Raw genomic sequence first — 25,070 nt, 5'->3', positions numbered from 1 at the left:
ATCAGGGTTAATGGAAAGTTGAATGGAGTAAAGTACAGAGATATTCTTAATGAAAACCTAATCTAGAGGGCAAGAGACCTCAGACTGGGCAGAAGGTTCACCGTCCAACAAGACAATGACTCTAAGCACACAGCTAAGACAACGCAGGAATGGCCTAGAGACAACTCTGTGAATGTCCTTAAGTGACTCAGTCAGAGCCTTGACTTGAACCCTATCAAACAATTCTGGAGAGACCTGAAAATGGCTGCCCTTAGATAGCCCCCACCCAACCTGACAGAGCTTTAGAGCAGGGGTCTCCAACCACCGGTCCGCGGACCAGGGCCGGGCCATTAGGTGCTTCGCGCCGCTCCGCGGCTACGCCGGGAACTTTTCTTCTAAACACAAGACCCGCGGGCCGAACCCGGCCCGCTGCCTCGTGTTATGTGGCCCGCGGCGTGCCGACGCCGCTCACCACTGAAGTGATTACCAGCGGGGGTGCCACAGCTCCCTGCTGGTAATCGCGCTGATCCCGGCGCACACTGACGTCAGTGTGCAGCCAGGATCCTCCTCCCCGAGTCCCCTGCTCATTAGTTCCGCAGGAGAGGACTCGGGCTGCACACTGACGTCAGGGCAAGCAGAGAGAGAGCGACGCTGACAGCAAGGAGGAGGTAAGTATATGGGTTGGGGGGGTGCTTATTACTAGGGGGGGGGCTGTTTATTTCTGGGGCGGGCGGGGGCTGCTTACTACTGGGGTGGCTGCTAATTACTGGGGGGGGGTGATTATTACTGGGGGAGGGGGCTGGTTATTACTAAGGGGTGGGGGCTGCCTGTTACTGGGGGGGCTGCTTACAACTGGGGGGGCTGTTTACTACTGGGGGGGCTGCTTACTACTTGGGGGGGGCTGTTTACAACAGGGGGGGCTGCTTACTACTTGGGGGGTGCCTTACTACTGGGGGGGGCTGCCTGTTACTGGGGGGGCTGCTTACAACTGGGGGGGGCTGCCTGTTACTGGGGAGGCTGCTTACTACTGGGGGGAGCTGCTTATTACTGGGGGGGCTGTTTACAACTGGGGGGCTGCTTACTACTGCGGGAGGCTGCTTATTACTGGGGGGCTGCTTACTACTGGGGGGGCTGCTTACAACTGGGGGGCTGCTTACTACTGTGGGGGCTGCTTACTACTGGGGGGGCTGCCTGTCACTGGGGGGGGCTGCTTACTGCTGGGGGGCTGCTTATTACTGAGGGGGCTGCTTATTACTGGGGGGGCTGCTTACAACTGGGGGGGCTGCTTACTACTGGGGGGGCTGCTTACTACTGGGGGGCTGCTTACAACTGGGGGGCTGCTTATTACTAGGGGGGTTGGCTGGTTATTACAGGGGGGCTGCCTATTACTGAGGGGTGGAGGCTGCCTATTACTGGGGGGCGCTGCTTATTACTGGTGGGGGGACTGCTTATTACTGGTGGGGGGGCTGCTTATTACAGGGAGGGGGCTGCTAAATACTGGGGGGGCTGTCTATTACTGGGGGGGGGAGATAATTAATAGGCTGCCGTATGTGTGTGCTGGAGGGGGGAAGAGAATAGATTATATACTGCCCTATGTGTGTGCTGCCAGGCGGGGGAGGGGATATATTATACTGCCCTATGTGTGTACTGCCAGGACATTCTAAATGTCATAATTAAATAAGTATGCACTAAACTCCAACCCCCTTCATAACCCCGCCCCATATAACCAAAGCCCCGCCCAACCCTGCCGGGCCTTGTAAAAATGTTCTTGCTTGGAGTCGGTCCCTGGTGGCAAAAAGGTTGGGGACCACTGCTTTAGAGGATCTGCAGAGAACAATAACAGAAAATCCCCAAATTCAGCTGTGCAAACATTGTAGCATCATACCAAAGAAGACTGAAGGCTGTAATCACTGACAAAGGTGCTTCAACTAAATACTGAGTACAGGGTGTGAACCAGTCTTTTTTGAGAACAGCAAAATTTGTCAGTAACCAAACTTTGCATGTCTTTATTTAATGGATGAAGTAACTGTGAATCCTGCACTTCCAATCGTATCTGCTTCATTGATAAACCTTTTGTCAATTAGCTCTTAGAGAAGTTCTTAACACAGAGGTTCACTTACTTCTTCTCCCTACACTGTAGATGATTACTCAATGTGCTCAATCAAAGATATGAATGGTACAACTGTCTGTGTGCGATTAGTTAGATTGTGTTTGTCTATATTTGTGACTTACGTAAGGTTCAGAGCACGTTATTACTAATCAATGCAGAAAATCAGGGAATTCCAAAGGGTTCAATTACTTTTTCTTGCAACAGTATACATTGCATATATACAGAATTGATAATGGAAATGATATAAAGTTGTACTTTGATTTAATCAGGTGGGAGAGATGAAGACATTTACCACCTCAGACAAAAGAAAAGGCCAGAGGTGTGAGGTGAAGCTATTTGATGACACCGTGGACTCTTTTGCAATGATCTGGTGAGTACGATGTACTGCACACTATATATATTGCTGCTTTTCTGCATTATACAATATACACACTGGACCGTGAACATTGTGGAGACACATCTGACTGTAAACTGTGACCCCTGCTGCCTGCTTTTGTATTAACAGGGTTTCCCGGGAAGATATTGATAACCTATCCTAAGGATAGATTATATCAAATTGGTGGGAATCTACCACTTGGGAACCCCACCGATCAGCTGTGTGAAGTGACTGTGTGGCTTGATTGCGTGCCATGGTCACTTTACTGCATGCCTGACACATAGCAGAAGTGTCATTTCATAGCGGCAGTGTCTGTTTGTCCCATTCACTGGGACTGAGCTGTTCTTAGGCTACTTGACCTATGTATGTGACATCACTGGCCTGAGAAGAGGCCAGGCGCTCACTCAAGCACGGCAGCCTCTTAATTCAGCTAATCGAAAGTGTTGTTGAGTGGCAGACCCCCACAAATCGGCTATTGATGGCCTATCCTGAGAATAGGTCATCTATGTCTTGGTCCCAAAAACCCTTTCAATGGCAAGAAATCATTTAGATTCCTTTTTAATTGCGCTCACAGAATAGGAACATTTTATACAAATGTCAGATAGTAACTGGAGCTGACCTGGAATGCATTCTAGCATGGATAAAAGGAGTAATTACGCTGAGAATTACACCACTTGATGACCGTCACCATCCTACTTTCACAGTGTCCCAGACTTAGGACTCTTTTACACAGGCCAATATCAACTTTAAACAAGTGCTGATCATCGAGATCGGGACTTGCTTAACTGGCCTTTTAAGGCTCTTTAAAAGGCTAATGATCGTTAATGAGTGTTTGTTAGAACACTTATTTACCCATATTTTGAACTGTATAAATTTCACAGTAATCAACTGATGAACAAGCAAACGCACGTTCATTGGCTGATCGCATCTTTTGTGCTGCTTGATAAATAATCATTCTCAGCCTCATGTCACCCCATGTGAATGGGGGAGCAGGGAGAGTGCTGTCAACCAATATTAAAAAGGCACTCTGGGGAGGAAGGGGGCCCACTTGTTTCCCAAGCACTCCTTTTATTAGCTGGAACTTTATGGAGCATTTAACTGCTCTGATCCCGGCCGCTGCTTGAGTCCCACTTTCACAGCGTCTACTGTGTTACAGGAAGAATTACTTCTGGGCAGCACAGAAGATTCTGTGAAGTTAAAGTTTGGTGGGCAGGATCGCAGTGCTTTAGTCTTTAATAAAGTACCAAGTAATAAAGAGTGCCTAGCACTATTTATACCCTAATGGAGGATACAAAACCATACAAAAATTGTGCATTTTTTTGTGATGTTATTTTTTAATAGAAACATAGTCCTGGTCTGGCATATTTTCAGTTGCTCTTCCATAACATTCTCCATAAAGGACCTTTCACATACTGCTAACGGGCTGATCTTGGTGTGGAATTGTACATCCTGTCGGTAATTCCACATGAAAATTCGCAATTAGCAATAAGGATTTTGCTCCGGAATTCAGGGATGGAATACTCTGCATTGCTATTGCGGAGTATTCTGTCCTGTTAGAAAGGTCCCTAAGAAAAAAAATGCCTACATAAATGTTCGGTAATTTATAACTTCTTCACACCCTTTTTTAACTCTTCTTACCCTCTCCTTTTCTCAAAGAGACTTTTCAGTTGATCTCTCCAGTTAACCTGGAATCGGAGTTACCTGTGGTAAATATCATGAGCCACACTGACCTATGTCACTGTTTTCTTTTTCACATATGGCCAACTACTTTGTTGCGGCGTTTAATATTATCTGGGTTGAAAATCTATTAAAACCCTTATTGCTTTAAAAAGAAAAAAAAAGCACACAAAAATATACGTGTGACCAAAAAACACCTGTAAAAAACTCAGGCATCATCACAAAATGCACATAATTTTTCTGGCATTTGATGAAAAACAACACCGCCTGCAGACGAGCGGAAATCCCGCCGCGGGATTTCCCGCGGGATTTCCGCCGCTGAAAGTCTGCATAGGAGTGCATTACAATACGCACTCCTATGCAGACGGCCGCGGTTTGGCCGCGCGAAATCTCGCGCGGCAAACAAACCGCGGCATGTTCTAATTTTGTGCGGAGCACGCACTCACCTGGCCGCCGGCTCCGGTCTGCGCATGCGCCGGCTGCGCGACAGCCGGCACATCAAAGAGCCGGGGCCGCCAGGCGCGGGTGAGTACGCGCTCGCCCCTGCAGGCTCTGGGGTCGGATCGCGCGGCGAGATTTCTCGCTGCCGGATCCGACCCGCTCGTCTGCAGGCGGCCTAAAGAAAACCAAAAAGGCTATGAAAGAAATAAATGATTTATCTTCTTACCAAAATATAAAACAAATCAATAAGAATCCGTGAATGTGAAGATGCAAAATGAAAACAACAAGTTAATAGTTTCTCGAAGTTACTGCAGTAGCACTTTTGTCAAATCAGAAGGAATAAGACTAATAAAAAGGAACTGTTATTTTATGGAGTCCATATCTCTCTATTGTGCAGCCATAAAACCAGGAATGGAGCCTGGAGGCAGAGTTTATTTGCATGTAAATGAACAGTGCAGAAACTTCTATTAATTGTTTTTTCAAGATTTTATTAATCTCTGAGTACAATAAAACACTACCAATACGGCCATGATGATTTTCACACCATGACAGGGACAAATGTGTTTATAGCGAGAGGAATCTCTGGAATGTGAGGAATAATAACGAAGGATGGGGCTACACAGAAATGTATTGCACAGGGGGAACATGTGCTGATTGCAACTATGTTAAATCTCTTTGGCTGCTGTAGAAACAGTCACTTCCCAAAGAAGATAAGTGGAACTGGGGATCACAGTGAAGATTGTGTGGGGTACGCGAGTGTTGTTTTGCACGTGCGTATGTGCATGCAAAACAGCGCTGCACGGATGTGCATAAAAAGCGCTTGAACAAAGCTGCATTCCCATTGCTTTCAATGGGGCCGCCGACAGCAGCAGTGCCCAATCACAGGCAGCTCTCAGCCATTCATTGAATGACAGCTGAGCGCTGCCTGTGATTGGTCACAGCGGTCAGCCAATCACAGGCAGCACTCAGCCATTCATTGAATTCATTGGCTGAGTGCTCAGCTAATCAGACGCTGCCATTTCAGGAGGCGGGGAATTAAAATCCCCACCTGCTGAAAGTGCTTCAGTACAGTGCTGGTAGCAGCAGCGGCCCCATTGAAAGCAATGGGAGAACATTGTTTTCCTTTGCCACATCTGTCACATTTTGGATTACAGGTCGCATATGGTGACGGTTTTGGTTGCCGTCGGCTTTAGGTCATTTTCTTTTTTATGTATATATTTTTATTTTATTCTGTAATTTTTTTTACTGATCTTTGTAACTGATCTTTTTTTTACCATCTCTGTCCCCCATGACGTCCCCTATGACATAAGTCTTCTGGGGGTCATTCACGCTTTTTTTTTTAATTTCACACTTTTCCACTGTAGCTAAAGGCATCTATAGGAGCTCTAGTTATAAGGGAAAACATTCCGCTGTAGTGACAATAGTCACTAACAGAGTTGATCAGAGCATGCTAGGACCATGCAGCCCTGCTGTAACAGGGGGCAGCCGGCGGTCATGTGATCATTGGGTCGCAAGTTGGAAATACTTTCATTTTTTTAGTAAATAGTGTTCCTTGAGTGTTATGTAGCATGAAAAAAAGAAGGCAGAAGTGGTTAAAAACACAGCCGCAGACAGCAGCTCGAAAGTGCCGCAATTATTGAGCAGAGTCTGTCCTATGTTTGTGCGTTTAGCGCTCCTTATCAATAATGAGGAATGCTAAATGCCAGCGTAAAGAAAGTAAAACGCGTCAATGCATGTGTGAGTGTTCTAGGGTTGAAAATGCAACAAATGCGTCAACATTATGTGACATTTGGTTAATTTGTCATATTTTAAACTAGAGGGGAAAAAAAGTTGCCAGCAAAATGGTGTGAAATTATAAATTCCACCCAATGTGTCTATGAACAGAGGAACCCTTTTCAGTTAGTCTAATGGTGCCTCAACAGACAATATTAATAGGTTCCAGGGCCTCCATTATGAGTTGAAACTATTGTATGTTTAAGCCGTAACTCTATGAAAAAATGTTAATTGGCTCCAAAGTCCCAAAATGTCAACTGAAAATAATATGAACATCCCAAAAAAATCCACAGCACTCTCCTTGGTGATGCAAGTTCTGAAATATTTTATTGATTTTCCGCTATATACATTCAGGCTCAGTATTTTTTAGTAGAAACATGATTCCATGAATTAGGCTCAGGGCTCATTTATACGGGTGTCGTTTTTACACAGAATAGGCACGTAAAAAATTTTGATTTAATTGATTAATCTATAAGAAACAATGGTTTCCTATAGAAATGTTCAGATGAAGGAATTTTAGATGCGCAAAAAAACTGCACCTTACAAAGATAGGACATGGGACTGCAATGCCCACATCTAAGGTCCGTGCTGCGAGAAAAGGTAGGACCTGTCCTATCTTTGGTGCGTGCTGCACAGGAGTTTCCATAGACTCCTATGGGCGCAGGAGTTTAGCTGTGTCCGATGCTCCGAAAAGAAGAATTCTGCCGACCGAGGGAATTCCAAACAGCAGCGGCACCGCTACACCCAGAAGCATACTTTAAATTTCCCGCTATAAACTCCGGTTAGTCTGCACAGGGATGAGGGGAAGCCCCTATGGGTTCCATTTATCTCCCCGGGGGTTCCCTAAATCTCCGTGGGGACTAACAGGAGTTTACAGCAGCGGAGGACTCCCTCCACTGGAAGAATGGGTGGAGACATGGCTCGCCCATGTATAGGTAGCCTCAGTCTTTCTATGTCCAGCAATTGGACATATCATTGAGAAAGGTTTTGCCTGCCTGGAACGCTTAATACGCATTTCAATTCCACGTTTCTGCTAATTAATATTGAGCCTGGATGTATGTACTGGAGAGTTAATAAAAGATTTCAGAATTTGCATCACCAAAAAGAGTGCTGTGGATTTATTTTGGATTTATGATAAACTCTCCAGCTTCATCTTAATGAGTTAACGGGGTACAGAACATCTTACATCTCAAAAGGTGAAAGAAAATAAAAGGCCTTTTCTAGGACCTCAAAAAAATTCACATGATTAAAATTGTGTGCAATAAAAATAAAGAAACATTGCATACTCACCTGCTCCAGCAGCTCTCCGTTCAGCGCTGCAACCCATAAGACTCAACGCTGAACCCTGTGATTGGCTGAACAGACATGTACACGATGTACAGCATGTGACTGCCAGCCGGCCTCTTCTGGGTTCCAAGTGCTGGGCTTTGGGGCCTCAGCACTAGATGGGGAGCCGCTGGACCGGTAAGTATGCATTTCTTCTGTATTATACACAATTATAACCCCTGAGGCCTCATTCACACGAGCGTGTTTATGTGTGTACATACGCGTGCACAAAACCACGCATCTTTTTAGAACCATTGGTTCCCTGTGGTGTGTTCACATGTCCGTGTTTTACAGGCGAGCAAACGCACGTACCTGCAAAACATAAGACATGCGTGCACACATAGGTCCGTGCTGCGCGTCAACATTCCCCGCAGAGAGTCCCCTTGTCACTGAACACTGTGACAGCACTGTCACAGTGTTCAGTGACAAGGGGACTCCCCGCAGGGAGTAAAGAATCTCCTGCCACAGCTGTGACAGCTGTGGCAGAGGATCGCAATGTTCTCCCATTGCCTTCAATTGGGCCGCCACAGCTGCAATGGACTGCCGGCAACCCTTGCAGTGATTTTCAGGGAAGGATTTTAAATATTAGTCCTTCCCTGAAAATCACCCCTGGCTTGCTCAGATCAGCTGAAAATCACACCTGCTGAAAGAACTTCACTACACTGCTGAAAGACCAAGTGGCTAGATGCGCCTGAGCCCCGACAGCGGTGGGGAGGTGAGTATATATTTTTTTTATTTTTTACACATGCTTGGGATGATTTTCAGGTAAGGGCTTATATTTAAAGCCCTTCCCCGAAAAGCACTGTAGAGGTTGCCCGGTAGTCCATTGCTTTCAATGTAGTCGCTGCCAGCAGTGGCGGCTCCATTGAAAGCAATGGTGCACGGAGCTGCATTTACCTGTGTTTTTGCAAATACGTGGGCACGTGGTTTTGTGCGCACCTATGTACATGCGAACACATGCTCGTGAGAATGAGCCCTTAGGGATGCAGATGTTTTTTCTCTTCCCAAATTCAAAAAAATGTATAACTTTCTTATATTTCTGTCGACACAGCTGTCTGGGGGTTTGTTTTTTGCTGCACAAGTTGTGTTTTTAATGGTGCTTATTTAGTGTACCATATAATTGAAAAATTGAAAAACATTATAAAATTTATAAGTGAAGTGAAGTGGAAAAAAATGCAATTTCGCCACATTTGGTGGAGGAGGGGTATTTTTCTTATGGCGTATACCAGGGCTCCCCAACTCCAGTCCTCAGGGACCACCAACAGGTCATGTTTTCAGGATATCCTATGGTAAGAACACCTGTGGCAATGTCTGAGGCACCGACAATAATGACATCACCTGTGCAACACTGAGGAAATCCTGAAATAATGACCTGTTGCCGGTCCCTGAGGACTGGAGTTGGGGAACACAGGCGTATACAATACGGCAAAAGTGGCATGATAATTTTGGGTCAGTACAAATCATGATGATACCAAATTTATTTATGTTATTTTTGCTGTACTAATTTTAAAAAATGAAATATCTTTATAAAATGATATTTATTTATTTCTGTCGCTATCTTTTTAGAGTACATATGGCTTTTGATTGCTATTTGTTAATTTATTTCTTAGAGACAGGGTGACAAAGCAGGCACAATTCTAGCGTTATGTATTTATTTTTTCTGACACGTTCACCGTTTGGAATAAATAACGCATCATTTTGACAGATCAGACTTTTATAGATGCAGCTATACCGAATATATATATTTTTTGCTTTGTTTTTTACATTTTAATATTCTTTATTTTTGATTTTTTCTTTAGCCCCCTAAGGGGACTTGAAGTTGCAATTGTTTGATTGCTCAGTACAATGCACCACCATAGTACTGTAGAGAGGCACCACTAGACAGCCAGTCAATGCAGCTACTTCAGTAATACATGGAATTTACCAGTGAAATGTCCATGCAGATTGGTTGGATTTTCAAGCAAAGTGCAGGTGCCGCAGATCAGGACTGCCTGTGACATTGTATGTTGAATCTGATTTCAAGTTATAATGGCTGAAAAAGGTCATTACAATCAGGGATTACTGTAATTAAAAAAAGAGTGAAACAGTGCAGCCAAAATTGTTATAATGTGTTCATTATGTTCTCCCTTTGTTGATTTGCAGCTGGGATAATGAGTCCATCCAACTAGCACAGACCTGGGTACCCAGAGAAACAGGTTGGTGCAAATCTACATTACACATATGTATTCTGCTACACAAATTTCTATATGTTCAATATTGCTGTTGAGATACTAAGGATGATCTATTTCATTCAATTTTAGTTTTATTTGCATCAGAGATACGCATAAATTATGACTCCTTCCGAAATTCAATGGTCGCAACTGTTGTGTCAAAGACTATTTTTACAACAAATCCAGGTAAGGTTCATATGTGGGTTAAAGAGGTTTTCAGGGACAAAGATATTAATGACCTGTCCTAAGGATAGGTCATCAATATCAGATCAGTTTGTGTCCGCCGCTCAGAGCACATGCCTATCAGCTGTTTGAAGTGGTGTGACTTTTGCAGCCACGTGAATGCATACCAGGCACAGCGTCATATATTGTATAGTGGCTGTGCATGGTATAGCAGTTCAATACCATTCACTTGAATAGGAATGAGTTGCTCTTAGGCCATGTGACTGATGAACGTAATGCCATATGTCTGAGAAGAGGCTGCATGGCCTTTCCAAATAGTTGATCAGTGAGGGTCTTGAATGATCAGCTATTATTGATGGCCTATCCTGAGGATAGGTCATTGATATCTTAGTTCTGCAAAATCCCTTTAAAGAGTATGCCCTAGCTCTCCTGAAATGTCTGTGTTTACTAAAATCTTGTATTCCTCAAACGACTTTGTAGCGCCACAAAATCACGGTATTGCTGTGAGCAAATGCAGCGATACCGATGCAATATTGCTGCGATTTTCTTGCAGCGATGTCATGTCTCCCATGTGAAGGAGGCCTTAGACTGGCTCCACATGGGCGATCACGTTTTTTGCCATGAGAAAATCGCAGCAAAATTGCATCTTTATTCACTGCAATTTGTGAGCGTCAACTATGCTTTTTTAGAAAATAATCTCGCATTGCATTGCTGCCACCCGTGATGCGATTACACGACAAATTTGCATGTTTTTTAAATCGCATGAGTCAATAGGACTTTGTAATGTTAAAATCGCATTGCAACGCATGTTTGTAGCGATAAAAAGAAGCCTCCATATGAATACATGGGCGATGAAAAATAGCAAATTGCAGAAACATAAAGCATGTTGCGATTTGTTTATCCCCTCAACACCGTATCAGTGAAAACATCGCAGAAGGGAATGAAACCGTTGTAAATCATTGGTTTCATATTCTGCTTTTGTACTGACTATCGCAGCAGGCGAAAATCACCCAATTTTCTCACCTGTGTGGAGCTAGCCTCAGGCCGTATCCACACAACCGACTTTATTGCGCGATTTTCTCGCTATGTGACAGTGCTACAAATCGCATGTATGTAGAGCCCATGCTTTCCTATGGGTTCTTCCACACGAGCAATGTTTTGTAGCCTGCGACATAGCGAGACTACAAAATCGCGGCATGCTCTATACAGCCACCAGTTGGAATTTTTTGTAGCCCATGTTTCCCTATGGAGCGTTCCTTTCTGTTGCATAGCATCACACGAAAATGCGTTTTTTGTGCGGTGTGATGCAACTTTTACAGTAGGAAATCCTACTGTAAAAGCCCTAAACTAAGCCCTAGCTGCATGAAAAAAAAACAAAAAAACATCACTTTAGAAGCGCTGTCATCTCCAGCGCGTCTTCTCTCCGGGCCCCGACACTGGTCTTCACCTTTTCTTCTGGCTGAGTGTTGTGACGCTTAGCCAATCAGAGCCAGTGCTTGATAAATGTCTGTGATTAGTTCATTGAGCACTGGCTCTGATTGTCTAAGGTGATGTATCCTTTTTTTTTTGTGCAGCTAGCGATTATTTTTGGGGCAGGGCTTATATTTTTAAACCCCGCTCCCAAAAATCCTTGCAAGTAGTGCTACAAAGTCGTGTGACTTTGTAGCACCACTTGCAACTTTGTAGCGCCACAAAATCGCGATATCCCTGCGAGAAAATGCAGCGATATCACACAGACAACTGATGCGATATTGCTGCCATTTTCTTGCGCCGCCGTTGTGCCGCTCGTGTGGATGCGACCTTGCTGACTGACATCATTTCCTAATTTCCTCTTGGAAAACAATACAAGCGTAGAAACCAAACAATCAGATATTTTTAATAAAAAACAATTACAATTTGTGCCGCACATTTGCACATGTAGTTGCCACAGATCCGCACATGAATTAACACTTTTCAATGGGGCTAATTTGAGTGCAAAGTTTGCAAATGGCACGTCAATTTTTTTTCCCCGCAGATATCAAATCCGCATTAAAATGAATGGAACATTTGTGTGGATTTGATGTGGAATTGGTGCAGATTTTGCACCAAATAAGCAGCATTATTAGCTGTTTGAACAGAGCCCCAGGGGTGCTTTTACATGTGGCAGAAATTCCACTACGGACAAATCTGCTCAAGAATCCACGTGTCTTGAATGTGGATTTTGACTCGGATTTACAGTGGACTCGCTGCAGATTTCAGAATCAGAAAATGCAGGAATGGCACAGCAAATCAGTGTCAAAATCCACACGTAATACATGCAGAGTTTGGTAAGGATTGTTGAAAGTGGAATTTTTCGCCAAGTCTGAAAGCCCCCTAAGAGTTACTTGTGTTGGGTTCAAGAATGGGAACATTTTTAATAAAAGTCACTTGGATGAGTCTTGATATATGAATGACACCCAGGTTATCATCCCACCCATTACCATTATCACATTTCAGCTGCTGCAAAAATCCAATTAGTCAATTGTTATAGCCAAGGATGCGACAATCCAAATTGAACGGTAACAATAAATGTCAAGTCCAAATTCATGTCTGTCTTCTTGTATCAAGCACATGCCAGCCAAATCCAAAGGAAATCTGCTCTGAGCGGAGGATTGGGCATGTTCAGATTATGTTACAGCAAAGGTTCATGTAAGGACTTTCTCAATTCTCCAGCATTTTCTATGAATGCATAACATCTTTCCATGTTATTTACACCAGACATGCCGGAGGCGTACGCCTTACTAGGATATGCAAGAGATTGCATTGAGAATGGACTTTTTGTCGAGGAAAACGAGGATCCTTTTGGAGACTCCGTAAAATGTAAGTGGAAAGAATAGTTCAGATTAACAGACAATATTAAAATATATATATATATTTTCTGTACAGTTCATAAGTATTAATGTTCACATTTACACTGCATGGCCACTGTGTTAGAGACTATGGTCCTCTCACAATTGGCGCTTCCCTGTATGGAAATTAGACCTGTAACCTCAGAATGCAGCATAAAATCACGTGACAAGTTTTCCGTGGATCAGCTTTAGTGTAAATCCATATTATATGGGAAAATCCAACAATCTGAGTGACTTCCAATGAGGTCTCGTCAACGGCTCTGGACTAGCCGGGGCCGGGATGTCACTGCCAACCGTGTGGGGTTTTCTCGGTGTGGAGACTATACAAACAATGGCTTGATCGAGGACAAACATCCAATGACATGGGGGCATTTATTAAATGTCCGCATAGAAAAAACAGTCCGATCCTGGGAGGGGAGAGCCCTGCCCATCGCTTATTCTCAACCAGTCATTGTTGCTGCAGTGGGGCTCAACTACTGATCAGAGGATGGTGGGTGACGGGGATCTTTGCTCCAAGAACCGCCAGCATGTGGTGTTCATTACCCCTAAACCAGTGTTCCCAAACTCCAGTCCTCAGGGACCGCCAACAGGTCATGTTTTCAGGATTTCCTCAGTATTGCATAGGTGATGTAATTATTATCAGTGCCTCAGACATTGCCACAGGAGATCCTGAAAACATGACCCGTTGGAGGTCCTTGAGGACTGGAGTTGGGGACCTCTGCCCTAAACCATATATGGGCTTTCTAACATATCTATGTTCAGGACCCTTGTCTATTAGCTACATTGGAGAGCGGCTACATAGAGTATCTCTCTCCCCTCTGGGGAATCTGGCTTGTTCGTATATTACATAGACAGGGCATTGATTGCTGCCATCTCCTCAGACACACTCGTCTGTATACATTATAAAATGATCTGTTCCTGTGCGGATGGCCGTGTGCTTTGATCTCTAACATTATGACTTAACAGTTCTTTGATTCTTTTTTTAGTGGAGACTATAAAGGATGTGTATACAGTGCGGCAGATAAAAGAACGAGCTCTTCAGTCTACTGATAAAAATAATCCAGTCTACGGAATACTTTTCGCCTACATTTCCAAGCTGAATATTGATTCCACCATCGAGAAAATAGTTAGATATAAGTGGTGAGTTTTACACTTACTGATGTGTTTTTATTGATACGGTATATACACTTTTTACACTATAATGTGCGGAATCAATCTGCTCCTCAGCTGCACAGTGTTCCAAATTATTATGCACATGACATTTAATTTTTCCAAAACAGGCAGTATGTGCAAGCATTTTTTTTCTAATCCTCCACAGTTCCGTAACAATGGGAATGCTATTATAAGTCAAAGGACTGATGACGGCAATGGATTTATTGATATTTTAAAATGAACACGAAATCTGCTGTTCCAAATTATTATACAGAATTCAGTTTTTGAACACATAATGGCATTCATATAATTTCCACCATAAGGTCAAATGCGCACAGGCGTAAATTCTGCCACAGGATTTCCGCCCGTTCCCGCTGCCATAGGATTGCATTAGATAATGGAATTCTATGTAGACAGTTGCGATTTGACCACGTGAAAACTCGCGCGGTAAATAAAAACGCAGCATGTTCTATTTCTGTGCAAGCGTCGCAGAGGCTTGCAGAGAAACGCACTGGTAACGCGCTGACGCCGGGAGGAGGTGAGCGCCAGGTCATTGCAGGGGCACAGCTTACATCCCGCAGCAGGATCCGACCCGGCTGTCTGCAGGAGGCCTACATCTGTTGTTTTCCGCATGCACAGATAAGGGTGGTTTCACCTCTGCACTTGGGGGAAGGGCTTATATTTCAAGCCCTTCCCCGAAAATCATTGCTGCGGGGGTTGCCTGCAACCCATTGCTTCCAATGGGGCCGCAGCAGCGCCAGCCCCATTGAAAGCAATGGGATAGCATTGCGGACTTCTGCCACAGCTGTGACAGAAGATTCCTTCATCCCTGCAGCCCACGCGGGAATGAGGGAATCCCCTGCTATAGCTGTGACAGCTGTGGCAGAAGTCCGCGATGTACTCTCTATGTTGTCAGTGGGGTTAGCGCTGCTGCAGCCGGCCCCATTTAAAACAGTAAGTGATATCACAGATTTTTCTTAGCACTGCGAGGCTTGAGTGAAAAACTGCAAATGAGTATGAAACCATTGAAAAACATTGTTTTCATGATCATGCGTTTTCACTCGCTCTCGCATTGCAAGAAAACATATCGCTAGTGGGTAGACGCCCTAAGGATGCTCCACAGGTTCTCAGCAAGATTGAGGTCAGGAGATGATGGTGGCCAAACCATAACTGTATCTCCAATGAATCAATGTTTTTATTGCAGTATGGGATGGTGCATTGTCTTGCATGAAAATTATTTTATTTCGGAAGGCTCAATTCTTTCTATACCATGGCAGAAAATGCTCAGTTAGGACCTCCACATATCGTTCAGAGTTCATTTTCACACCCTCACGGACCCTAAAGGGAACTAACATCTTACTCCGCCACCTCCTTGCTGACGTCTCAGTCTTGACAGCTATTCACCAGCCATCCAGAGCTCCATCTGTCAGAACCATGAACTGTAGTACGGCATTCATCAGTGAATAAAACTGTATGAAAATTAGGGTTTTTTTTGCATTTCTGAGCCCACTGCAAATGCTTCTCTTTGTGAGCCTTGTTTAGCGGAAAAGGTCGGCTTCTACGTCTAAAATCTTTTTTATTTCAGGGAAAAGACATTAATTTAAATCCCCCGAACGATGTTCAGGGGTCCTGTCCGGCCCTCTGCGATGAGATCGCAGGGAGCCGTGTGGGTGTCATGGCAGCCAGGGGCCTTCTGAAATGCCCCAGTACTGTCAGGCCAGAATGTTTATCAAGCCATGCCCTTGGGGTGGCTTGATAGACTGCCTGCCCGATAGCAATATGATGCAAGGGCATTACATCATACTGTAGAAGCAATCAAAGCATTGCAAGTTGTTGTTCCCTCTGGGGACTAAAAAAATAGTAAAACTAAGATCAATAAAGTTTTACTAATTATTAAAAAAAGGCATAAAGGTTTTTTAAAGAAAAAACGTTTGCATTTATAATAAAAGCTAAATAATAAAACAAAAATACACCTTATTAGTATAGCTGTATCCGTAAAAGTCCGATTTATCAAAGTAATGCATTATTTACCCCGCACATCAAAAAAAAAAAGAATGACAGAATTGTGCTTTTTTTGGTCACCCTGTGCCCAAGAAAAAATGCAATAAAAAGCTATCAAAAAGTCGTATGTATTTGTAGTGGTCCCAGTACATGCTTTCCTGGCCCCCTCCATAATATCATACATGTTTGTCTCATGTTGATGCACTATGCAAAACTGTCTTGTCACAGTGTTATGCGTAGTGCACAGCTGCAGCGTGTGTTAAGTGTCCCCAATGCTTGGAGACTGTCTGTAGATGTATCAATTCTACCCTGTCACAGGGCATGAGAAAGGTTATAACTGTGAGTGCTTGAGAGCAGGAAAGGAGTTCCATGTCTTTAGGAGTGGTAGTCGGGATGTCCAGCTGCATGGGGGCACCTTCAGCCCTCATGTAGTGACGCAAGGAAGAGGAGAGGTTTCCTGTCGTGCATGTATTTGTGAGAAGAGAAGTGAGTTCCACCTGAGAGAAGTGAGAGCAAGAGGTACTATACAATTTATACTTTCCTACGCGTCAGTCTGAAGTCTGGATCACTGCGTAGAGGTACACTCTTTTGTCTGTCACACACTGGTTAATCTGAAGTCTCGGTCACCATGTGGAGGTACTACTGTCAAGTCTGTTTATTGCCTGCACTGTCATGACTTCAAATTGTGCCTTCTAATTTACCAAAGTTACGTTGAGTAAAGTTATTCCAGGCCCTGACCTTCGCGGAACTATTGAACTGTCTGTGGCTCATTTATTTCCCCGCCGGTGTCCATGCCGGAGGGTACCGGAACGGTGGCGTCACCCATGACAAATTCCTCCACTCCTGTTATCCTGTTTATTAAGCATCCCTATGCCGGTGATGTCAGCCATGACAAGCCAGCATCTTGCCCTCCCAGTTCCTCAGTGTATGCCATGTGTTCGGGGCTACCCTACAGGAGACTGCATATTCCAGAATGGTACCAATGCAAATGACAGGATGTTCTGCAAAAAATGAGCCCCCGAACAAGTTCGTCGACTGAAAAATAAAAAAGCTATTGCACGCAGAAGATGGCAACAGAAATCTTTAAAAAAAATACAAGTAGTACAGCAGAAAAAACCCATATAAACTTGTTATCGTAGTAATCGTACTGACCCATAGAATAAAGTTATCATGTCATTTTTGTTGCAGTTTGTGCGCCGTAGAAACAAGATGTATCAAAAGATGGTGGAATGTCATTTTTTCCCAACTCTTTCCACTTAGAATTTTTTTTAAAGTTTTTCTGTAAATTATATGATGCAATACATAATAGCATTGAAAAATACAACTTCTCCCTCAAAAATAACAAGCCCTCAGACAGCGACGGAGATAGATAAATAAAGGAGTTACAATTTTTTTAAAAAGGCGGAGGAAAAAACGAAAAAAAAGCATGGTCACTAAGGGGTTAGATAATTTTCCCTTTAAAGGGAACCTGACACCTGCCTAAAGGACCATTTAGACACAACGATTATCGCTCAAAAGCCATCTTCTGAGCGCTAATTGCTGAGTCTAAACGTGTGCCCATAGTGTAATATTCGTTCATCACTGACTTCAAGCCAGCTTGAAGTCAACGATGTGTCTTATCGGGACCACATGCTGAGTTCTTAGCGGGATAGCGCTGATAGCATTCTTTTAGCTGCAGTCCCGCTAGAGAACAAAGCAGTTGAATGCAGATAACAGACCTCCAGCTTTATTTGCATGCTAATAAACTCCTAGGTAGCTGAGTAGCTACTTAAGAGTTTACGCAAAATGATCGCCCAAAACTGTCACTCAGACTGGTATTTGAGCGAATTTTGAGCGATCATCGTTGCATCTAAATTGGCCTTTATGGATCTGTTAGGTGGGGTGACAGGGAGCCGGTGACGCACAACTCGCCATTCCTTACCACAGATGGAGTGCAACAGCCGATGACCAGTTCCAGCGCCATTGGTGTCTATGGCCTCATGTCGAGGGCAAGCATGGATTCTGAGCCATGGACAGTTTTCTTACCTGTCCTGATGCGGTGCAGGTCTCCTGCATCCCGGACGGATCTTCTTTCTTCTGCATGGTAGATGTGTGCGGGCAGGCGCGCCCCAAGCATGCGCAGTGCATTTTTTTTCCAAAATCTCCTGCTTTCCTGTGGATCAGCGGCATGTCCACAGTGTCAGCTGCGGGTGTGCCACGGATCAGATGGCTTCCATTGACTTCAGTGGAAGCCGTCTATGCGGGAATCCGCAGAAAATGGAGCATGCTGCAATTTTTTTTCCCCCGCATGTGCGATCCATATGCTGGGAATAAATGACATCCGCATGCTTTTAATTGTTTTGCGGACACTAAAGCATCCCTATAGGTGCCTAGAGCTGAGGATACCCCGCAAATCGAAATCTGCCCGTGGACATTGGGCCTTAGAGTAACAGAAAGGCAAGGCTCCAGGGGTAGCTAAAATTATATTCCTGAGCAGCGGAAAAACATCTCCTGGTCAGATGGATCCAGATTTCTGTTGCCCCGTGGTGATCGGAGGTTAGAATGTGGCGCAAGCAGCATGAATCATTGACCCCTTCCTGTCAGGCTGCTGGAAGAGCAGTAATGGTGTGGGGAAGGTTCTCTTGGCGGACCCTGGGTCCTCTTATACCTATGAATGAACACCATGATGAATAACTCCAGTTCTGAAGGCCAAGGACTTTTAATATGCTAGTAACTAGGGACTGATGTTTGTTTTGCCCTCCACCCAATTTCTATTGGCCACATCCCGGTTCCCTTGTTTGTTAACAATGCAGTTCGCCTGCAGTGGGCAGTCCTACACATGATGGCATCAACCGTGGCTGGTTCTGTATTTACTCCTTTAATTGACTCACATACTCTCTTGGATATTCTCTGCTGTCAAGGAGAGGAAAATATTGCCTGGGACTCAGCGTTGCATCATGGATCGGCTTATTTATTTTGGTGCTCTGGTTTTGAGGGTTGGAGAAGGGCTGACAGGGGGACTTTTTATCATCTCACCTGATCTCTCTGCTAATTAAATACCATTATTTCTCATGCAGCTCACAATGCCATTACCCAGTCACAGATCTATCAAAAGGCTGCATCTATACTTTCTGCAACGAGACGCCTGCAGAGCTTAAATCTGTGTTCACCACTCTGGATTTGCAAGTGGACATCACCGATCACACCGGGACTCTGTCTGGTAACTTATCCGGCAGCGCGGCAGAGGATACATTATCATGCACTGTAAGCTTTGCTTAACTTATTTTACATTTAAAATGACTCTGCATAATACATCACTTCTAATTCCTTGCCAGAAAGAATAATTGCCGCCGTTTCCCGTCGGAGAACTAGTAATGATTTCTCGTGGCATATTTCCATATGTTTGATTTAGGTAGATGGATTTTTCAATTTAACAGAAGACCAGAAGACATCTATGAAATGGAATTTTCTCCTGGAACGCTGCAAAATCTATTTGAAGGTGAGAAATCTTGAGCAGACTTGTCACATAAAAGATTCTATCTCCCTCCAGTCACATCACCATAGACCTGGCATTGATCGCAATTAATATATTGGCCAAATCTAGTTTGAAGACTTCATCACTCAGCCCCAATGTCGGCCATCTTTGTATTACACCAGCACATCCACAAGTGCAAGGTTCTTGTCCTTTGAAAGACACTTTGTGTGAAATTACAAAAAAAGGGTTCAGCCTTCTTGTACCAAAAATAGCGCCAGCATTGTGTATTGGCTGTGTTTGGTATTGCAATTCAGCCCCATTCAATACTAGATACAACCCTTGGAGAAAAGTTTTACCACACAGATGAATGGGTGACCCTGTAAGACTGGGGTCACACGGGACCAAAATCTCTTGGAATGACCGCATGGAAATACCGCGAGATTTCCACAGGAAAAATGCAGCTTCAAAATTCGCAGGCTTTCGCGCAGATTTTGGGGCGGCTTCGTCGCCTGCATTCCACTGCGGCCATCTCTCCCCATAGAAAGGAGAGAGGCCGCCGCAGAAACGGGGAAAGAATTGATGTGCCTCGTCTTTGAATTGTGCGGCATGTCAATTGCAGTGCAGCTTGGCTGCAACGGATCGGCCGCAGTGTGTAGACGAGATTTTTGCTGGCTAATCCCGGGATAAAAAGCCGCAGGCAGAATTTCCTTGCAGCAAGTCTGCACGGAAATTCTGCGGAAATAACGCCCCGTGTGAACCCGGCCTAATATTGTACATTAAAGGGGTTGCCCCACAACGGCTCGGCTCAAAGTGAATGGCAGAAGCTGGTTGTGCATGCCCATCACTGCTCCATTTACTTTAATAGGACTGAGTCAGCTAATCACAGGAGTCCCATAGAAGTGAATGGAGCGTTGGTGGGCATATGCCACCATCTGCTACCGTTCCTTTTAGGCCAAGTCACAGATAGGGTGTTTGCATAACAGATAAAACCTATCATGAGACCGGAACACTGCCCACCTCTCTGACATCCATATGGCCTTATAGAGCTAAAAGGGGTTTGAAGTTATTACTTGTATATAGTTTTGGGCCTGAAGACGACAGCAGTGCGCTGTGGGAGGTGAGTACTATGTTTTTTTTAAACCCCTTGTATGTTTACCCCACTGATTCCTTCAACTCGGTAGGGATGCGAGGCTGTGGCATCCAGGGGCTTCCACATGTTTTCCACGGGGCCAGCACGTTGAAAATAGTGGGAGAACATCGAGTTCTCCTGCAGTGGCTGTGACAGCCCCAACGGGGAAGAAGGGAACCCCCGCAGGGATGCGGGGCTGTTTCTATGTGAAAACGCCTAACATCCAGGGTTTTCAGCAGGATGGCGAGGGCGATATCGCCCTCACCAGTGTGCAGGAGCTCTAATGAAAGTCTTTTTGGTTTTATTAAGAAAACACTTTCAAAAGATTAAAACAAAAGTATAATGAATACTAAGTGCCCCGATACACATTAGTACCGTATTTACTTGTCCGAACCATAAATTTCAGAAGGAGGCACAAGCAGGGGTGTCCCAAGCTTTTATGCTGCCTGAGGTAAAGTATGTTAGTGTCCCCAGTAGTATTAGTATTCCCCATAGTGGCCCCAGTAGTAGTAATGTCCCCATAGTGGTCTCAGTAGTAATAGTGTTCCCCATAGTGACCCCAGTAGTGGACCTCTGGCAACAACCCGACAAGCATTGAACTTACTCTGTCCCCAGCTCCCTTCTGGCATGCAGCACTGTTGTTATTACTCTGTGACCCTTGATCTCTCCCCTTGGTGACCATGCTCCTGCACACAACTCAGTTACCAGCGGGAGAGAAGTCAGGGGTCACAGACGGACTACAAGAGTGATGGACACCGAAAGGGAGCTACAGGCAAAGTGAGTTCAATACTTACTGGGTTGCTGCCTAGCCGTCTCATAGCTAGTAATTAGTAGTAGTAGTTAACTAGTAGTTCATTAGCTAGTATCTAATAAGGCCGGTAAACAATAAATACCGGCCAGGTGGCAACCCACCACCACATTTCTGAGATCCTGCAGACTGCCGCCTGGGATGGTAGTCTCAGGTTGCCTCATAGTAGGGGAGCCCCTGAGGACAACTCTCTAACGTGTATTGGAGAAGCTTAACTTCCCAACGACAAATAATATCAGGGGAAACAATGATCGGGGATGTTGAATCTCAATGCTCAATAGTTTTGTTACCCAGGAGATAAGCTAGACCCAGTGACTTACCTCCTTAAACGGCTGAGCTGAACATTCATGTGTATGGAGAAGCTAAGGGAAGCGGTCATCTGTAGAACGATCGGCTGACTGTTGTCGGTATATAGGGGCATTGATAGATCGATCCTATAAATTTAGGGAGATCTGTCAGATGTATGTAGCTGTATGTTGGTAAGACAGCGCACTGGACTATGCTATCTAGTTACAATGCTATGGAGCCAACTGTGTGCTTCCTATGCGTTAGCACATCCATTGACTTGAATAGGTGACTGTCGTAAGGGAAGTTGAGCCAGGATAGGACATGCTGCAATTTTTTTTACAGCCTGAGTAGCCCCACTGACTATAATGTGTGTAGTCAGTTGCAAATACAAACAGCACACGGACGTGGAATCGTCTTTACATGCAGATTCACCATGGATTTCACAGCTATGCATTCAACGGGTGAAAAATGTGCTTTTCTGCAATTAATGAGCATGCTAAGGATTTGAAAATGCTTGTTTTTGTATATCTTCTCCCACTTCACATGGATGTGGTTTTCAAAAGCCCATCCACATGTATAGCACTATAGATTGCTATGGATTTGGGGTTTGTAAACTGCGGCACAAATCCACAGCATGTGACCTCAGTCTAAAGGCCCATTTAGACACAAAGATGATCGCTCAAAAGATGGCTTTTGAGAGATCATTTTGCATAAACTATTAATTGGTTCAAATGCTTATTAGTACTAAGTAGCAGTATGTGAGCAGCCAGGAGCTGTATTCAGGGAACAGACCACCTGCTGTTCGCTGAATACTTCCGCTTTGTTCTGCAGCGGGACTGACAGCTGAGACAATGTTATCAGCGGTTCCCGGACAGAGCACAGCGAGCGGTCCTTCTTTTCAGCTCTGCTAAACGACAGATTTCAGGCAGAACTGAATTCCATCGTTTGTCAGAAAAGTGAAAGATGGGCACATTTAGACACCACGATTATCGCTCAAAAGATGGCTTTTTTATCATTGTGTCTAAATGGGCCTTAAGGGTCTATTCACAGGGGTGTAATTTTCATGCGCGTGTTATCTGTCCAACTGACTGCATATAAACAGCACACAGACCTATTACAGTCAGCGGGGTATTTACACATTAAACTAACTGATGGTCCCATGTAGAAAACCAATCCCAGCATGTACTAATTTCACATTATCAGCTGATTTCTCAGATGACAGTCGCCAATTCAAGTCGATGAGTGCACAAAAAGAACAGCAGCGCTCACACCTAACATCTGTCTGCTATCTGGTTGTCACACATGGTTTCTAAGTGACTCTAGAGGAAAAAAAAAATGTCTTCTGTTGTTTTGCATGCAAAAATAATAATAATAATAATACACACAACACACGGAAGTAAAAAAAAAATGGACATGCAACGCATATGGATGCAAGATGCACAAACACAGAATAAAACCGGTCTGATTTTCACTGACCCAAATCAGACACACTTGTGTTAATGGGATCTGAGGGTACAGTGGACCCATTGTACTGTCTATTGCCCCAGTCTGACCCCATGGACTCCTGTAGTGTCATCCCCATCATTAGATTGTGTAAGACATTGACTGTTGCTGTTCTGGTTAGGCTATCCTCACTTCTGCTTCAGGGGCTTCATTTGGAACCTCCAGTGCAGATTTTGCTTAAAATCCCAGAGAAATTCCGGATAACATTCCAGAAGTACACCATTGTAGTCAATGTGGTCCAGCCGGCACGGCATATGCCGTATTAGCACTTCTGTTTTTTTCTGTTCTGCTCCTAGGATGAAGCCAAACAATGGAAAGACTTTGGGTGCATTCACACTGGCGTATGTGTGTGTCGGTCTGTGAATATACAGCGTATCCACAGGCTAAAATACGCAGTCGCCTTGAGTTTTTCTGCCCATCGACAGTCTATTTACACACATAAAAAAGCACATGAAATTCCATTGATTTTCTGCGTAAATCTGTTGTGAAAAAGCAGGTTTCCTGCATATTTAGGCACGCCCATTGATTTCAATGGCTTATCAATGGGCATAATACATACCAAGATAGGACATGGGCTATATTCACTGCATATTACACACGTAAGAAATACACATGGAATACGCTGCATATTTACGCTTTTGTGAAAGAGCCCTTACTGGTGGTATGAAGCCAGCTTTAGAGCTTCCTCCCACCAGCATGGGAATCCCTTTCCCTTCGCTGGCTTTTCAAACTCCACGCCAGATCTTTTCCGCACAATATATTCCCTACATGTAGGAAAGATAAGACAGCTCCAATCGTTTCTTGGTCGTTCAATTAATGGGCGACAATCTCGCTAGTGAAAGCGAAACCACTGAAATCCTAATAATATTAGTGGTTTGGTTCCGTTCTGCGGCCGTGATTATCACAACCGCATAAGGGGAGTGAACTTTGCTCTTCTGAACCCGCCTTTAGATGCCAGGAAGCCATCACAGCATTATCCCCGGTCCAACAGGCCTACTAATCACATTCATATTACAGCTAATGGCATTTTCTACCATTTCAGGCTTCTATAGCGGGCAACTCAAAGGACGGGCTGCGCAACACCATTCTGTCCTGCAAAGCAGCAGATCCCAACGAGGCAGTGATGTACACCAAAGCCACAACGGTTTAATCAGCTTTATATTAACCCTAACCTGGCCAGGGTCAGTATTCCTGCTGTTACACAAAGTTCACTTATTTAAGGCAACTGTTCAAGATTTAAGAAGAGTAGATTTTTCTTGGTTCCCATATTGGCAAATCTGAAGTAAAACTATTTGTTAGAGTCATACTCAAGGAGGCCACACTTGGGGTCACGTTTAATTTTATTTTACTTAAAAAGCAATTTCATGAAAATTAGCGTTTTTCTGTTTTTTTTTGTTTTTTTTATAAACTGCGGTTGTAAATAACGGATGTGTGAAAACGGTCCTAAGTTTCCTTTGTAAGGGGAAGGTGTCCTCAGAAAATGTTCTATTGTATTAAAAAGAAAAATCACCAAAAATCCTTTAAAAATAACATAAAAACTTGATTCATTTTCAATATTGCAATCTCTCTTTTTTTAAATCCATATTGTGCATCAATAGTTAGAGATGCCACTTCGGGATTGGCCAGTGCTGCTCACGTGACCAGTGCTGGAAAACCAGTGCAGCGTGCCTTGTTGTAGGGTGCATTCACACAGGCGAGTGTGATAGCGGTCTGAGAAACTCGGATAACTTGTAATCCTGCAATTTCTGCTGCGAATGCCTTGTGTTTTGCAACAAAAACACTTCGTATCTCAG

At 44.2% G+C, this 25,070-nt stretch overlaps 1 protein-coding gene across 1 annotated transcript in view; it reads left to right on the top strand.

Annotated features, from left to right (window-relative positions):
- Nucleotides 1–24,781, top strand: part of MEIOB (meiosis specific with OB-fold) — a 31,691-nt gene extending 6,910 nt beyond the window's left edge. The window contains exons 4-11 of the mRNA XM_066577860.1: nt 2,359–2,459; nt 9,825–9,877; nt 9,983–10,078; nt 12,812–12,913; nt 13,929–14,082; nt 19,152–19,338; nt 19,487–19,573; nt 24,320–24,781. Coding sequence (XP_066433957.1) covers nt 2,359–2,459; nt 9,825–9,877; nt 9,983–10,078; nt 12,812–12,913; nt 13,929–14,082; nt 19,152–19,338; nt 19,487–19,573; nt 24,320–24,427 — 888 coding nt within the window. The 3' untranslated portion in view covers nt 24,428–24,781. The remainder of the gene's footprint in view (nt 1–2,358; nt 2,460–9,824; nt 9,878–9,982; nt 10,079–12,811; nt 12,914–13,928; nt 14,083–19,151; nt 19,339–19,486; nt 19,574–24,319) is intronic.
- The last annotated feature ends 289 nt before the right edge of the window (nt 24,782–25,070 follow it).

The sequence above is a fragment of the Eleutherodactylus coqui genome, chromosome 8, assembly GCF_035609145.1.
Source record: "Eleutherodactylus coqui strain aEleCoq1 chromosome 8, aEleCoq1.hap1, whole genome shotgun sequence".
Classification (NCBI taxonomy): Eukaryota; Metazoa; Chordata; class Amphibia; order Anura; family Eleutherodactylidae; genus Eleutherodactylus; species Eleutherodactylus coqui.
This window is presented reverse-complemented; position numbering and strand designations above follow the sequence as displayed.